This window comes from Oculina patagonica, chromosome 4 (assembly GCF_052425735.1).
Source record: "Oculina patagonica isolate OP01 chromosome 4, crgOcupat, whole genome shotgun sequence".
Taxonomy (NCBI): Eukaryota; Metazoa; Cnidaria; class Anthozoa; order Scleractinia; family Oculinidae; genus Oculina; species Oculina patagonica.
Window position 1 is genome coordinate 54,574,869 of NC_135761.1, and position 17,083 is coordinate 54,591,951.

At 37.9% G+C, this 17,083-nt stretch overlaps 2 protein-coding genes across 3 annotated transcripts in view; both read right to left on the reverse strand.

Moving 5' to 3' along the window:
• Positions 1-15,162, reverse strand: part of LOC144650702 (L-rhamnose-binding lectin CSL3-like) — a 48,051-nt gene extending 32,889 nt beyond the window's left edge. Inside the window, exons 1-5 of one of the 2 annotated variants that reach the window (XM_078510436.1) lie at positions 15,042-15,162; positions 12,844-12,927; positions 12,457-12,746; positions 11,246-11,542; positions 10,256-10,387 (exon numbers count right to left, since the gene is read on the reverse strand). In XM_078510436.1, the coding sequence (XP_078366562.1) occupies positions 10,364-10,387; positions 11,246-11,542; positions 12,457-12,746; positions 12,844-12,904 (672 nt within the window). In that variant the 5' untranslated portion in view covers positions 12,905-12,927; positions 15,042-15,162 and the 3' untranslated portion in view covers positions 10,256-10,363. Of the gene's footprint in view, positions 1-10,255; positions 10,388-11,245; positions 11,543-12,456; positions 12,747-12,843; positions 12,928-15,041 lie in introns of those variants that run through there. The other variant, XM_078510437.1, reaches the window with a different exon arrangement.
• LOC144648584 (L-rhamnose-binding lectin CSL3-like) lies at positions 1,457-7,321 on the reverse strand. The gene is made up of 5 exons (XM_078508106.1): positions 7,255-7,321; positions 3,906-3,995; positions 3,504-3,811; positions 2,281-2,577; positions 1,457-1,480 (listed from the first exon to the last, which is right to left on the reverse strand). The coding sequence occupies exons 1-5, from the start codon at positions 7,319-7,321 to the stop codon at positions 1,457-1,459; spliced, it is 786 nt and encodes a 261-aa protein (XP_078364232.1).
• Positions 15,163-17,083: the final 1,921 nt, after the last annotated feature.

The following is a 17,083-nucleotide window of genomic DNA, read 5'->3' on the forward strand; positions in this document are numbered from 1 at the left end:
GCGAAAAAAGCCGCCAAGTTATATTCCTCTGAGACGTAAGCATCATAACAGAACACAGAGAGGGAGTTATTGTCATTGTTCGCTGTACATGTACTAGTGGCTTTAAACTTGTTTTGTATAGGCGCTTTTTCTTTTGACGCATTGTTCGTATAATACAAGATTTGGCCTTATGTGACACCAACAGGAAGGTGGGTCAGTCAACTCAACATGTTGGCATATTGCTGGATCCAAATGCTGATGGGTTGTCGCCGATCTGATATGTTTTCGAAGCAAAGATGTAGCGTCGATGTAAAATGAAAAAGGCATTTGACAATTGTTGTGTATGTTTGTTCATTGTTCGAACCAACAAGGGACTTAAGTAATTGATTTTAAACAAAGTCAAAGGCTTCAAATGCCGGCAATTTTAGGCCGCTAGGTGTGGTAAGTATATACCTGGTAAGAGATAAATACCGACGTTCGAGGTGTTTATCTGACTTATTTCATGATATTTTATGAGGATCTTGCCATAAAAGACTTTCCTTCAAGTGGACAAATTCCAGTTAATTAGTACGCATTGAATATGTGAGACTTAACAACTGATTTCGATACCTCAGCTAGAAGCACTCTAAAACAATATTGTTCATTAATCCGCTTCACTAAATGATTTAAATAATGATATTCCGGCGAGTCCACAAGGGACTCAGCTTGTGTTTTCTTTGCCCTTTGTTTTTTACTGTGTGCTTCTTTTTTACTTTTGTTTTGGTTTGGTTTGCCAAATTACCAGTATATAGAACCAGCGTTTGTCGACAGCAACGAAGATCCTTTTCTTACTCAAAATTAGCTGTCGCAGGAAATCGGTTAGCATTTGTTCTATTTTCGACGGAAGTAATCAAAGATTCTTTTATGTTGATTGCAAAAAGCCCTCCGGCTTTGGACTTCTTTGTCAGTGACAGTGGCGGTATTATCCTGGCAAAGCGAAAAAGCCGCCAAATATTATTCCTCTGAGACTTAAGCATGATAACAGAACAGAGGGAGTTAGTCATTGTTCGCCGTTCTGGTGTTTAACTATAAATTTTGAAAAGACGCTTTTAAATTTAGCGTACGGTACATATAATACAAGATTTGGCTTTATGACACATAGGAAGGCGTTCAATCAAACGTGTTTGCACAATATTGCTAAACGACAACGCGGTGTTTGATTATTCGTTTTCTGTCATTGCGTTCAACCAACAAATATCCCTGCAGGCGTGCCTGTCCCATAGGGTGGGGTGGGGGGGGGGGGGGGCGAGGGTTAGACAGTGTTTGCTGTACGGAGATGTCCTAATGTTAATAACTACAAGTGCTGCAGTCGACTCTACTTTTTTCACTCGAAAAATAACATTAACTTCATCATGAATTCTCATATTTATTTTCCATTTCTAGTTCTACATTGCATTTACACTCATCTTGTCAACCATCCCCCAATTGACTTTGTCGCTCACTTTCGGCAACGGTAATGAACCTGCATGAGAAGACAAAATATAATAAGGTTACAGGATAAAAAAGAGAAACGCCTATCTGTAGACCCAAAATTTGCTTTATAACAAGATCTATACAACCATATAAGATCAAATAAGGGAAACGTGGGTTCGAGTCCCACCAAGGACAATGAGTTTTTCTTTGCCTCGTGGTCCCAATTTCCGTTCTAGGTCTTACGTCAAAACGAAATCCTTCGTTATTTTCCAATTTGTTTCGACCTACGAATCAAATAAATTAAAAAAGATACATTTTATTGGAGTTGATTCCCTAGTGTCCAGCTTCTAGTAACAGCGCTGTGTGGAGCAATTCTGCTTTCCCAATTGTACCTATAATTTGTACGCAGCCCTCTTGGAGTACAGTCAACTCTCACTGAAACGGACACCTTCGGGGCCACAATTTGGTGGAGAAAGTCCGTAGTAGCAGGAGTTATTTTCAGTGTTTCTTATTCGCCTGGACTTCAACTTCTGTCCGTAATGACGGGGTGTCCGTAATAGCGAGGTGTCCGCAAGGCGGGAGTTGACTGTTCCTATAAACTAGTATGTGGTTGCCCAAAAACTGCACCTTAAGTAAATATTTTCTTCCATTAATATTATTTCCTTTCACTCAAACTTCTTTTTTAGATACTGTTTCTGAATAATTATAATAATTCAAATTGAAAACGTGCCATAAAATGGGTTTTGGGAATTTTTTTTTTATCTTTTTTTTGACACTACTTTGAAAGCCTTGTTGTTTATGGACGTTTTGCAAAATAAGGACTAAACCCAAAAGCTCATCATAACTAACCTCAAGATATTTCTGAGTGAGCAAACACGGATCATCAAACTTGCCATTGTTGGCCTCCAGCACGCAGCTACGTTTGCCCTGGCAGTCCTCCTTTACAATCGACAAGGAGTTCGCGGCCTTACAATCTTTTGTCCAGGCGAAGATACCACAGATATGGCCTCCCTTCAAACGGCCGTAGTTTGCATACTCGATATCAATCTTGCGTTTGCCGGGGCAAGCGATTGATTGCTGATCTCCTTCACAAACGCGAACCTTTTCCAGGACATTTGGTTGGGTTTTTACGCACTTGAAAGAAACCTGTCAGTTCAGAAAAATTATAGCTGTGAAATAAGTATAAGCAAAATAAAGTTGGCGACACTATTGTCTATTTCGAGGTTAATGATTTGAAATTCTGTATTATTCATTTTGCACTACCACAAACTAGTGCTTCTAGCTAAATGTATAGTAACTCTTAATCTATCAAAGTGGCCTTAAAACAGGGGCAACCAACGGGCAAATTTTACTATAGGTGTCGGAACACCGTTTTTACGTATTTAGTGTCGTTTTCGTGCGATTCAAAGCATTGGGAGTCTTGAACGCTAAGAAAAGTGTATCTCTCCGGATTCGCTAGCTGAACTTTCAATCTTCAGAAAATTTTAGGAAACAAAATATAATTACCCGAATTTACGAGCCGCTATTGCCTTCTCGAAGATCGTAGCTGGCCTTTTTTGTACCGAAAACAACATTTTTCTCTCTCCGAAAACAAAAGACATTACTTTTCCCATGTCACGAAAGTTTGAGCTGGAAAAAATTCCAGTTTTCGTCCCAACTTTAATCCAAAAATCACAGGCACAGTCTTCCGAACAGATAATTACCGAAACGGTCTATTGGGTGCTCCTGTTGGAAAACATATCCAAATCTATAGCAATGTTTAAGCCTTTACGTAGCTTCGTTTAGTAGAACTTGAATTTCGTTTGGACATTTTAATTTCTACAAGAGCCGCTCGTCGTATGGGATCACACCAGCTTTTAATTTTTTGTGATGCTTTAGAATAATCATATAAAAAGACACATCGGAACGATCACAAATACCTAAGGAAATCTAGGTTGATCAGTCAAAAAAATATATAAAGAAGTTGGATAGTATAAATGATCACTAAAATGCAATCTAGGAAAAGGAGAAACCAGATATTACAAAACTGTTAACGAGAAAGTTGACATTTACAACGTCTTATATTGACATACCGTCAAATACTTTTTGGTGCCAAAACACGGTTCGCCGTACTCATCAGTATTTGCATAGAGAGTGCACTCTGTGTAGCCGTCGCATTCTTTCTTGCTGATTTCCAAGGCACTCGGCGAGTGGCAGTTCGTGTTCAAGTCCAATAAAAACGCCGGACACACGTCTTTCGCGGTCCTTCCAAAGTCCGCGGCAGTAATCTCAATCTTCTGGTTTCCCTGACAACTGATCTTGTGTGAGTCGCCTTCACAAACTGTGGCGCTGGTTTCAGTATTCACTGGACCTTTCCCTGGGCGTTTCCCTGGGCGTTTCCCTATAACAAAATGGATGACACGTCAAGAAGGTGTTGGTCATCTCAAACGGTAATTTTAATATCATGATAATTTATAGAAATAAATCAGTCTTACTTTTGCCGCAGTGAGTTCCACTCACAATGAGAGCAATTACGAAGACCACCAAAAGTGACCTCATCGTTCTTTTTGATGCTGCTTGGAAGACTAAAAGGAGTAAAAGTAGAAAATTGTAACACAGTAATCGAGCTTGTTCAATTGAATCCATAGTCCAGTCCCTGAACTCTCTCTTCCGCACACCCTTTATAGGGGGTTGAACCCAGGCGCGCGAAGAGAGAGTCCAGGATAACTAGCATGCGCATTCTCAAAACGAACCAATCAGAAGCGAGGAGTGTGGTGTCACTTGTTTGGGACGCGCGCGCTGGGTTTAAAATGCTCGCTCAAATGACGAATTCAACTACGCGACCACGCGCGCGAATAAATGCAAGAAAAAAAAACTGTGCTAAATTGCATCCAAAATCAATTCAATAAACAAGAAGCAGCCTTTAGAGATTTAGTATTAATGTACAAATGTCTAAATAATTTAGCACCCAGTTATTTAAGCAACAAGTTTTGTAAACGGTCTGATGTTCATGGATGAAAAACCCGCCAACACCAGAGCTTGCAAATTCCACTGTTCAGGACCGCAGCAGGGCAAAGAACATTCACATACAGAGCCGTAAACCTATGGAACAGCCTTGATATTAAAACCAAAAACGCTAAATCTCTGTACTATTTTAAATCAAAGCTTAGGGATCATCTTCTTTTAAACTTTAAATCATTATTTTATTTAGTTTTCAATTTTATTTGTAGATATTAATGTTAAGTAGATTTATTTTTTTATTGTAAATAGTTTCTGAAAAGCCCTATGGGGAGATTACTATTAAAGTTCTTATCTTATCTTATCTTATCTTATCTTAAAATACTAGGAATAGTTGACGGATAGCAATTTGTGTTTTTGCCCTTCGTTTTTAGTAGACACTGACAGGAAATTAAGCTTTTTTAAATTTTTGGTTGTTATTCCGGTGATCCTGCTTTAGTACGCGGTCGCGTAGTTGAACTCGTCATCTGTGCGCGCGCGTTTTCAAAAGTGCTGCCAATTATGGTTTTCCCCCTTTTGGGACTGGCGCATGCGCATGCAAGTTATCTGGACTCTCTCTTCGCGCGCGTGGGAAGAGAGAGTTCAGGGACTGGACTATTGAATCCAGTAAACGTACAATGTTTTATTTTGGTGAACTTTCTATGGCGAGAGCCTAGAAATCGCCGAACTAACCTATCTTTTTTGGCGCTCTTCTCGTTGGCCCCGTAAGTGGAATCAAATGAGGGGAACTTAAGTATCTAGTGTAAAAAAAAATGTTGTGCTATTTTACGTATTTGAAAACATTTCTGGATACTTCAGCTTATTCATCATAGTGTCTTTTATTTTCGTCTTTATTAAATGGTAGTTTATAAAGAGAAATTACCTTAACCGGTGTTTGGTTTGCCGCAAATGTCAGTCTTTGCATTGTTCATCCGGGTTTTTAGTTACATAAGAATCTTACGTTAAGAGACTTTAAAATCTGTCCTAAGTAGATGTAAAAAACACCTAAGTTTCGGCAGCCCTTTAGCTGCTTTTCTCGGATTCAAAATAGTTTAGTCACTGATGAGACTTTTCTTGGTCCCTAAGGGATGTAACAAGAGGCAAGTAAGCTTTAGGGGAAAGAGAGAGAACCTTGAATAATGTGAACAAAATAATTCAATTTCAATTGTTTCAGAGGCTTGTGAAAGTAAACGAATAGCTTAACAAAAGTCTTAGCTAACTGGTGTTTGAGGTCGTTTTTCTGAGCTTGCACTGAGAGTTTAGCTGTGAAATCGTTCTTTGACGAGCGAGTGATCGTTATATTCACTCCATGCCTCCCCACCCCGATGCGCCATTTCTAAACTCTTTCTTTCCTACCAGCGTGACTCATCCAGATACACAAGCAAATTTTTGCGCGAAAATTTCGCAGGAAAATTTACACTGCTGCGAGTCCGTGGACATTATGATATCAGCCCGGAGAGGCGAACAGTTTTCATAAGCCGATAACTACGAGGATCTACGAGATTTACGGTAAATTAAGGAAAAATATCACTGTATACTTTTCTGTGTTTTAATGCTTCATTAAAGATTTTGTATTTGTTATCCTTCAAATATTTTTTTTAATATTGAACGTCTTTAATCTCGAAGTTAAAAAAGGAATTAAATTCACTGAAAACGAAACGGGGAACGGATCTGAATGATGTTTACGTAGATTAAGCTAGATTACAAATTTCAAGTTAGACAAAATTTCCCAACATTCTTTTTCGTGAGCTCCCGAAGATACTCCCCAACTTCCTGTTTTTAACATGAAATTCACTGAACAGAAGCTTGATTTATGATTTTCAAACATAATTTACCAGTTTCTCAAAATTCTCAACTTACCTTTTTTACTTCAGACCTCGATACCACAAGGCGCGTGTCTTGAGATGAAAAATGTCTAAAAACTTCGCATTTGCGAGTTCTTTTAAAGGGTTTTATTAACATAAATATATAATATACACCTAATTGCAATAACGTTGTCATAGAAAAGAAGAAAAATGAAAAAAGTCAAAAAAGAATTAATTAGGCGCACGTAAGAAATTGACCCAAAGAAATGGCCTCTAAACGTCTCGAAATACAAAAAATCAATTTATCCTAATTTTTCTTGATTTATCTCATTACACGATTAATATGTGTACAAATAAAAATTCGTGAGTTTCTTGAAAATACTACTAGTTGTGATGATTAAGTGAATTAATTCCTATTTACATTTTTTTCATTTTTCTTTTTAACATGATAACGTTATTGCAATTAGGTGTACATTATTTGTAAGAACTAAAGGCATTTCGTGTATTGTCATCTTTATTGTTTTGTGTTAAATTTTTTTTTTGGCTAACGAGGACGTCAATGAATTTGAGGTGCTTTCCTCTTTTTCAAATATGATCATATATTGACGACGAAGCACTGTTTATAATTTCCACTGCCAGCTCATTCAAAATCCTAATTTAATCACTGAAATACACCTAATTGCAGTAAGGTTGTCATAGAAAAAGGAGAAAGGGAAGAGTCCAAAAAGAATTAATTAGGCGGATGCATAAAATTTATTCGTACAAATGGCCTAAAAAGCCTCAAAATATGAATAAATCAATTTATCTTGTTACAGCATAAAAAAAAGTGGACTCAAAATGTGCAGATAAAAACTCGTGAGTTTTTTGTAAATGCTGTCAGTTATGAAACTACGCTAATTAATTCCTATTTACTTTTTTTCTTTTTTCTATGACAACGTTATTGCAATTATGTGTATACCAAAATACATCTGTCCTTTGTCTAAAGGAAAGCAAAATTACCTTGTTAGCTATGAAATTGTACAAAGAAGAAGTAATGAAACACCTCCGTGCTCCCCAGCCAGTAGCTCCAATCCTGGATCCAGCTCAAAGAAGTCATCAGAAGGAACCATGGCGGCCAGTTTCAATCCTCAATTGAAACTATGTAATAGTACGTGTAGAAACTCCTCAATGTTTTCTTTTTCCTTTTTTTTTTCAACTCCTCTTTTTGTGTAGAAACTCCTCAATTGCCTTCTGCCATGGCGGGTCTAGTCCTTTCTAAGGAGGCCTTAAAAGAGCTGGTGCTGATTGGGACAGCAATTACCTTGTTATAATTAGCTAAGATATTGAACATCAAATAATACCGCCGACAATCGTCTTTGTTTTCACTTGTTTCAGCTGTGAATTTTAATACCATTCTCGTCTAGACGAGCTTTTTTGTCTTCTGCCTATTGAAATTTCATTATGTAGAAAACACGAATTAAAGAGCAGTACATAATAGGAGATTGACTGCTTAATACAAGCACGTTTTAAACAACAGCTGAGGTAAAACGTGTGCTGATCCTAAGTAGAAAAAACTTAAACGCAAAACAACTTTTTTTTTCTGTGGGCCAGTCTTGTCGGGTTGGTTTTCTAAAAATTAAGATGCTAATAAGCCATTTTCGAGATGCCATTTACCTCTAATTCATAGCGAACCCTGATAATATGGAAAAGATCTTTACATGTGCGTTCATTGTCAAATTCTTTTCTATTTGAAAGGTTGTGCATTAGAACTCCTTTTGAAAAAGAGGTAAGCATTGGACGACGTTTTTGCTTTTTTGTGTAGAATTAAATTCTTGTTGATAAAAAAAACATGGAATTTTGGATAATTTTTCAATCATCAACTAGTGGCATTACGGAGAAACTACCGATAAACTTTGGAGCTCATCCTCGTTGAAAAACCTGTGAAACTCACAAGTGATCTAAAACAAAGAACGAACAAGACAACAAAGAATCTTGAGACAATATAGCAGGAAAACAATAGTGCCAAAACAAAGAAAACTTTCACAAGTTTTTACATCAAAGTGAACCCAAATTTGGCTTTACTTTTAATAAAATGACATACATTTTCTGGCCTTAGATTACAATGGTTCGTTAGATCAGTTAAACGTGGACGGTTAATTTTGTTCTTTACATCCTAGAAACCAATAGTTATCTCTAATTTCAATTGAAAAGAAAATATGATAGAAGAGGCATACGAGACTGAAAAGCGAGACCGTTCTTTTGTTATGTGAGTCTCCAAGAAGAGACATCACGTGACCTTTTTGGCGTCAAGTGTTTTTTGCAAAATATCCAAGAAGGCGGCGAATAGCAAAGATTTGTATGAAGGTTTCGTTGCTTACAAGCCCAATAAACAAAGTTTTAGGAGATCTTCCTGCTTTGAAAGGTTAAAAATCCATCATTTTTAAACAGGGATGAAAGCCTTCAACATTGCGTAAAGAAGAACAGTGCCTCCCGGTAATGCAGGTGAATTTCACTGACTTTCATAAACCAAAGACAAGAATTGACAATAAAACCATGTAAACAAGCCAAATAGCGGTAATTTTTTTTCTCTTACAAGTAAATCAATGATGATAAAAACAACAGCATGGATGTTGGTGTAATTTTTCCATCATTTAGTGGAAGCACCACAGAGATGCAAACAAAGGACATAAATTTTCTGGAGTAAGATTGTAATGGTTCGTTAGATCAGTTTAACGTGGCCAGACGGTTCATATAAATAGAGAGATTAAGCATGAAGTTTATTTTTCCCGCGAACGGCAAAAATTCAACTTCTGCCGTCTGCCGTTTGGCGTTCGTACGCGAAAATGATTAGTTTTGTGTTTGTCTTGAATGTGAAATTTCCCTCCTTTTTTATGAGGGATTAATTTTAGAATTCGTTAAAAAGGCAACGAAATGAAAGGCAAGCTCGCGTTTGCCGTTTGGCGTATAACGTCGTGTTTAATGTCTCTAATGACTTAGTTCATTCATCCTTCACTTCGGAATTAAGTTAACTAATAAAAAATTCAAAACTTTCGACCGTATCTCACGGCCATCATCAGTGAGCACCACGTTCTTACTTGTTTGTCCATTTGTCAATCAGCTTCATCGCCAACTATGACTAGACCTAAGGCTTATTTGTAAAAAAAAGTTGCCGTTTGTAGGATGGTTGCCCTCTCCCCCAGTGTTTATATAAAAACCAACCGAGCCAAAAATTTATCCTCTCGCTTTCACGCATGCTGTGTATTGTGCAAGGTGAACAGCGGTTACAGGCTTAATTTATAGCAACAAAACCGAGACATTTAAAACCTTTTGCCATAAAAAATTCGCAATTGACCGAAACCAAGAGAGAAACACCACCTTTCCAAAAGCTGAAGAACAAACAACTCGTTCAAATTGAAGTAGGTTCTTATCATTCTTGACATCTTAGCCTACATATTTGGTATTCAAGGCATGCAGAAAGAACTATTGTAAAAAATACTTTCGCTTCAGTACATTTAAACTAAAGTCAATGTTCCGATTCCATCCCAAATGACAAAATTTTGGGAAGCGTGCAGTCGTTTCTTCATCCTTTTCTATATTCATTCACGAACAGCGATTTTGTTTCAACAGACGTATGCGGAAAAACGAAGAAAAAGACTATATTCTTTCTAGGTCAGGTACGTTCCTCAAATTTGGCCACTTCTTAACCGTCCTTTTCAAAAAACGACGAAATTATACTTCTAACAAAAGTGGTTGAAAGAGATGGGTGAAGCATGGTATGCAACGGCTGTTGACTTTGTTAGGGGGAATCTAGCCAATCACATGAAAGTGTTAATCACAGGCGCCTTTAGTGCATAGCTACCACCCTTTGACACGCTGGGTAGCCAGGCCTCAGTCTGAAATATAATCACTATCGATTACACTACGCGCACTACGCTTTGTTCATTATCATTGTTATTTGGTGGTTTGAAGTCAGTAGTTTTAGCTTATCTGACGCGCGTATTGTAGACTGACAGTTGACCTCTTTACATAGCATATAGATAGGACGCATCATTTATGACAACGAATTTTGCATTTCATTTTTATTCCCATTTCTATTTCTACATTACAAGTTTCCATATGAACGTCCTTTCTTGAACTCATCTTGTCTGGGAAGACGCAGCTGACTTTGTCGCTCACTTTCGGCAGCGGTAATGAACCTTCAAGATCAGTCAAAAGAAAAACAAAATACAGTTCAGTTATGGATTTTTTCAACTGATTGAATTGTTTCTTTGTTTTTATTTTTCTTGATGTTTTGTCTCCTTTGAGTACACAGGTTTTCCTTTTTTATGATAGAAAAGTTTTAAAGAACAACGTGACTACTGAATTTGGTTAACTTTCGACAAGAAAGTCTAGGTTTTACTTTAATGTCAAGAAAGCATCATGCACGTGGTTTATGAGCATATTATGTGTTAAAAATATGTTACTGGTATCAGGTTATATTTGAGAGTTAGTGCCAGAATACTTGTTTCCATGTCATATGTACGGTTTGCAATGAAAGGCCTACAATATATGACACACATGTACACTTTTGTTGTCATCTCGAACCCCTCCGGTCCCCCCATTCAAGGGGTTCACACGCATTCTGTTATTCAACACTTGACAGGATAGGTTCCCAAAGGGCCCGGAAAAGCGGGGATGTAATCCAGGGCTTCAGGACCTCAAAAAAATGGGGCTCCGGGCTCTTTGACAAACATTCTCAAGGCTCCACGCTCTGCAGTAAAGGGCTCCAAACAGCAAAACGATGGGCCCCAGGCTTCAAGGCAAGAATTATGGGGCTCCCGGGTTGTGGCCCCCTCCCCTTTCACTCTTTGGGAACCTGACAGAAGGAAAGGAGGCGGATGTTCAAACAGCTTATAACATCGATTAGATTGTCGATGTAACATTGAAAGGGTTGCATCCCTCACAACCACACACATACTAGATGATATACTCTTCTTCATTGACACTCGCTTAAAAAGCTTGTTATTTATGCACAGCTTTTATGAGCAAAGGTATAAAAACTTAACATCACTAACCTCCAGATATTTCTGAGTAAGGAAACAGGGATCACCAAACTTGCCATTGTTGGCCTCCAAAACGCAGGTATTTTCACCCTGACAGTCATCCTGCACAATTGACATGGAGTCGGCGGCCTTACAATCTTTTGTCAAGATGAAGGAACCACAGACATGGCCTCCCGTCAAACGGCCGTAGTTTGCATACTCGATATCAATCTTGCGTTTGCCGGGGCAATTGATTGATTGTTGATCATTTTCACAAACGCGAACCTGTTCCATGACATTTGGTTTTGCTGGTTTGCACTTGTAAGATACCTGTCGGTCAAAAATAGGTACAGTAAAAACCCGCGTGTAGAACCTACTTTTTAGAGTTTGGCAAAACAGGTTCTGTATTATGGGACATGAGTTAGGCAAGTTCAAAATCACAGAGTAGAATGATGTAATCAGAAAATAGTATAAATGTTCTCATTATATTTGTTGATGTACCCATGTGCAGACAACACGATCCAAGAACTGTAAAAAAAAATATAAATAGTACCCCCAGAACCTGATTTGCAACAGGTGGGTAAAAAGTTTTGCCAGAAGGCATTCTGGTCTACACGCGGGTTTTTACTGTAGCTGAGAATATTCCTGAAGCAAATTTGTAATGAAACGCAATGTCCTCAAAAGTTACCCCATCGAGTCACTACCAGGTTAACATATAAAGTAACTGTCTGACTCATAAACAAAAGTGTAATAGAGATTGTATATCTCTAGGTACAAAGATGTAACTGTCAAAGAAAAGTCTGTTTTTGAAAACTTGGTGTGTCTGAGCGTTAACATAGTTCACCCTTCATTACTGTAACATTTCGAGTGATGTAACCTAAACTAAAGTAGCAGTGTAAGTTTCGTATTGCAGATAGTGGTGATATAATATTGTGAGCAGTCTAAGTTTCGTACGTAGTCTGAGTATCGTATGTTGATAGCAAAATATTATATTAGAAGTAATCTAAGTATTGTAAGAAGCATATAGTAAGTAGTGTACTGAAGGATCGTATGGTGATAATACGCTTTGAGTAGTGTAAGTATTGCGCAAAGATCTTTTGGCTTTATGGAGCGACTTAGTCCATTTGGTAGAATTTTTCAGGAATTTTCACCATGTGCTAGTCTTTCCAGGAATCACAATAGCACAATTCCCAATTTAAATTTTGATGCGTTACATGTTTACAAGTTATTGTATTTGAACATACCGTCAAATACTTTTTGGTTCCCCAACATGGGTCGCCGTACTCGTCGTTGTTTGCATAGAGAGTGCATGAGGTAAAATCGTCACATTCTTCCTTAGTGATTTCCAAGGCCTTGGGTGTGTGGCAGTTTGTGCTCCAGTCAATTAACCCCGGGCACACTCCACTCGAGCTTGGTTCTGACCTTCCGTAGTCTGCAGCAGTAATCTCAATCTTCTGGTTTCCCTTGCAACTGATCTTGAGTGACTTGTCTTCACAAACTCTGACGCTAGTTTCAGTATTCTCTGGTCGATTCTCTATAATAAAAAAATAGATGGATGTTATAAAAGTGTTGCTAGACTCAAATGAATCAAATGGTAACTTATCATGGTACTTCATCCAAATATATCTTACTTTTGCAGTGAATTTCATTCACAAAGAGGGAAAAGACGAAAAGCATCCAAATTGTCTTCATTCTCACTGATGTTCCTTTAAAAGCTAGAACAAGGGAAAAAAAATAAATTTGTTTTAAACACTGATGAAAGTGTAGCCTCTGGTAAACTTTGTGTGGCAAATAAATTAAATTGAAAATTAGAAATAACCCTGCTACATTTTATGTACCAAACTAAACTATCCAACCAATTTAAAATTGCTTATTTCGCCATTTAAACCGAAGCATGATTTAATTGATTTAGGTTAGCCATAAACGGCTGTTTTTATAAGACAGGTCACTTCAGGGTTTTGGCGCTTGCCACAAAAGTGTTTCCATTGTTCATCCAATTGTCAGATGACAAGAGTTGTTAATGTACATAACTTTAAATAGTTTCATTTCAATTATATGGGTCGAATAGCTTTGAAATAGCAGTGCAGGTGTTTAACTTAAACAAGACTCAGCTAGCGATAATAGTGCATTAATGTATTTGTTATTGTTTCATAACTGCTGTTCAATGAATCGCAGTGTCATTTGTGGCGCACACATTCATTTACACGCCCGTGGTAATCTTACCGTGCCACGAATTTTAGCCAAACTTAGGCATAGGAAATGACCATCAAATTCGTTTAAATATATAAAATAACTCTTAAAACAGTGAAAGAATATTTAAATGACACAACAAATGCAAAAGAAGGTACGGATGGCCAGAAGTGTCGAAGATTGAAACGGATTGCGATATGGGTTTTTGAAATATGGTCCAGCGGATCAGTTTCGAAGTTAATCTTGCAGGATATGCACTCCCACACTGATACAAGTTCAAGAACGAGTTGTTTCAAATAGAGAATAAACTCTACAAGCTCCTAACACAGCGGGAAATTTAAAGGAGCTCAACAAATAAACTCTTGGCAATTTTGCTTACTTTTAACCATCAAAGGTGGACAGATGAAAAGTTGGCGAAAAGGTTTTATTTATTTCACGGCCTATGTGTTGTCCTCAGCGATACTTTGTGAACCTTTCGGCCTAATCATTGTCTGAGCCATTTACTAACATGCCCGGAACAATTTTTTAAAATGAAAGCTCTTTAAATTTTATTATTATTCTTATTAATTATTCACTAGTTCACGGTCACTTGGCAAAGTCAGTACACTTTTAAACGAATGATTTCAGTGTGAACCTGTTTTACAAAAGGTGTGCCTTGTTCCTGCTGCTTGAATAAATGAACGAATGAATCTCGGCGTATCCAATCGAACAAAATCGAACCAAAAATCAATCGAACCAAATGATTACCGAACCCAATCGTTCGATTGGGTTCGTAATCGAACAAAATCGAACATCTGTTTTGCTGTGAGTGCGACGACCAATCGAACCAACGATCACACGAACACAACGAATCATCGACGATTGTCGAGTGACTGTTCGGTATCGAGCGTTGATTTTGTTCGATTGACCGATTTTATTGTGAGTTTGATTATGTTCGATACCGAACCCAATCGAACAATGGTGTTCGATTGGGTTCGATACCGAACGTTCGATTGGATACGCCGGGATGAATTTAAATGAATTATTCAGCCAATAGCGCAAATGTGTTTGGGTGTTAATTGATCACTATGAGACATGTTTTTTCCGACGGTCGACAACCGCTCCCCGCATGAGCATTTTAAGAGATTTTACGTTTTGTTAGTAAACTGAAGAAGGGCTGAAGTACTGAATCCATACACATGGAAGCTCAGTGTCATCGAGACCGCTTCTGCGTTACTCTGGACAGAGGGCCGTGCCGACTGAATAAAAAGTCAGTGTTTCTGTTCTTATAGCATTATTTTACTTGCTTTGATGAAAATCGAAGAGAATCAGGGCGGACGATTTTACAGTCTACGCATATTCTATAAAGATTATTAATTTTGTTTGATAACGGTTTTTGTGATTCCGTACTAGCTAGACAAGAAAGTCTTCAGACTTTTTACTTGGCTGACTACGGGTTTTTATAGAAACAGTATCTGCAAAGAAATTTTCTAAAAGTTTTCGCCCTCACCACAGAGACCAAAATAAGTTAAGCAAATAGAGGCTATATGACCACAAGGCGTCGAATTTGAGATTAAATTTTACACGACAGAAGGTTAAACGCGCTGTTACGCACTTGCGCTAACTTCAAGCCCGTTGAAAAGCTCGGAGACCGGCTTACCTTGTGAAAAGTTAAACCCAGAGATGAAGATAAGAACTGTAAACTTCAACACTGCACCTCAAGTCTACCTGAAGTTCTGATGAGTTTCTGCATTCGACCCTGCCTTTTATGTGTATACAAATTAAGCAATGAACCAGTAATTCCTCTTTGTTTTATTATATCTATATTTATCATATATTTTCCCTCCAGGCGATTAATCGAAATGGGTTTGCTTCTTTCTGGAATTTTGATACCAACATCAGTTTTTCCTTTCGCAACTTGTTGGCGATGCCCGCCACCTTCTGCTAATGCACGGGATCGTTCGATACTTATTGGCAGCTATCTACTGAATTTCGTGAAAGTTTCGTAAACAGATGATTTTTGTGATGTAAGAGCTCTACATTGAAAACATTACGTGAGAAGACAAAACGTTGTTATGTCTGCGGTGGTTTCCGAAATGAAATCGAAATTTGCGCCGACAAAGTGATCACTAGACCAGTACTTCCATCCATGCATTCCTTTGGTAACTCTTTTGAGAACGTGGGTATTTTTAGATGAACATGAGTGTCCACTTAGCACTTCCCTTTTTTCCTGCGCTTTACATAAATGGTATTTTAGTATACCGTGCTTGCAGAAATAAACAAAACAACTGCTCGTTATGGACTGGGGTGAGAGTGGGTGTGGATTGTGAAACCATTTGTGGTACCACTCAAATCTAGCTCCGATCTCACATTGAATGAGAAAATTCTATTGTTTTACTCTCAAGGCTGGCTCCGTTCAGTCCCAAGTCATTAATGGGGCATATTATCGAATAAAGTGCGTGCAAGTTCACAAGCTGGAATTAAAATAAATTGAACGTCAAAACAGCGAGTCCCTCTGTTTAAGTCTGCAGGCGATTCCATTAAAGTTCAAGCAAAAGGTCGGATTTTTGTAAATAAAGGCGCTGAAGGATTGCCGCATGTCGAAGAACGCGAGCAACAGATCTATTTCATGCCACAACTGAAGAAAACGAAAGCGATTACTATCATGTTTATTCGCTGTTCAGGAACGAATTAAACAAATTGCAGAATCCAATCAACTCTCTCTTTCCCGGTCGACTATCATGTGGGGCTCTATTATCTTTTGTCAGTAGAGCGAAACTTGAACCAAATAATAGACTTGCTTTGAATTCAATTTCAAATGTTTTTAATAATTTAAGGGATTGGCCACTTTGTAAGATTTTCTTTACAAAAATAAACCACGCTGCTTTCTGCATCCGACCCTGGCTATTATGTGATGTGCAAATAATCACTGACCCTGTTATTCTTCTTTGTTTTATTTTATCTATAACTGTTCTATATTTATCATTAATTATCCCTCCAGGATTTTTCTAGAAATGATTTTGCTTTTTTTCTCCAATTTTGATGCCAAGATATCAGTTTCTGCTTTCGCAACTTGTTGGCGATATATATATCATGCACCACCTTCTGCTAACGTATATTCACTGGGTAGCCATTTCGCGAAAAGATAGCGGGTATGCCGTAAATGTTTAAATTCCAGCAGTGCGCCATATTAAAAACATTACGTGAGGAGACAGAATTTGTTATGTCTATGGTGGTTTACAAAATGAATTAGAAATTTGTGCCGTCGATGTAACCAGTGGACCATTTCTGCCCTCATGGCTCTCATACATTCCTCTTGTAACTAGTTAAAGGACCGGGGGGGGGGTGGGAGGGGGGGGCGTTATAGGAGCTACGTCAAGGGGATTTCGCAGATATTTGGTCTGAGCCATCCGCAGCCAATGACGCTTGTTAACATTTCAGTGCTCTAATATAGCAATTTTTAATAAAACTGGAACATTATTTTTAGGTTTCCTACGACATAAATATAAATTTTGGCTGTTCAAAAATCTGTTGAATCCTTTACAAAGCCCCTTTAATTAAGCATCGAAGATATTTTGTTTCTACTGTCATAAGTTCCCCGTTTATCATTTCTCTATTTTCTAGCGCTTGACACAAATGGTATTCTGCTTGCAGGAGTGAGCAAACTAAAAGTGAGTGATGGACTAGAGTGACATGCGGTGG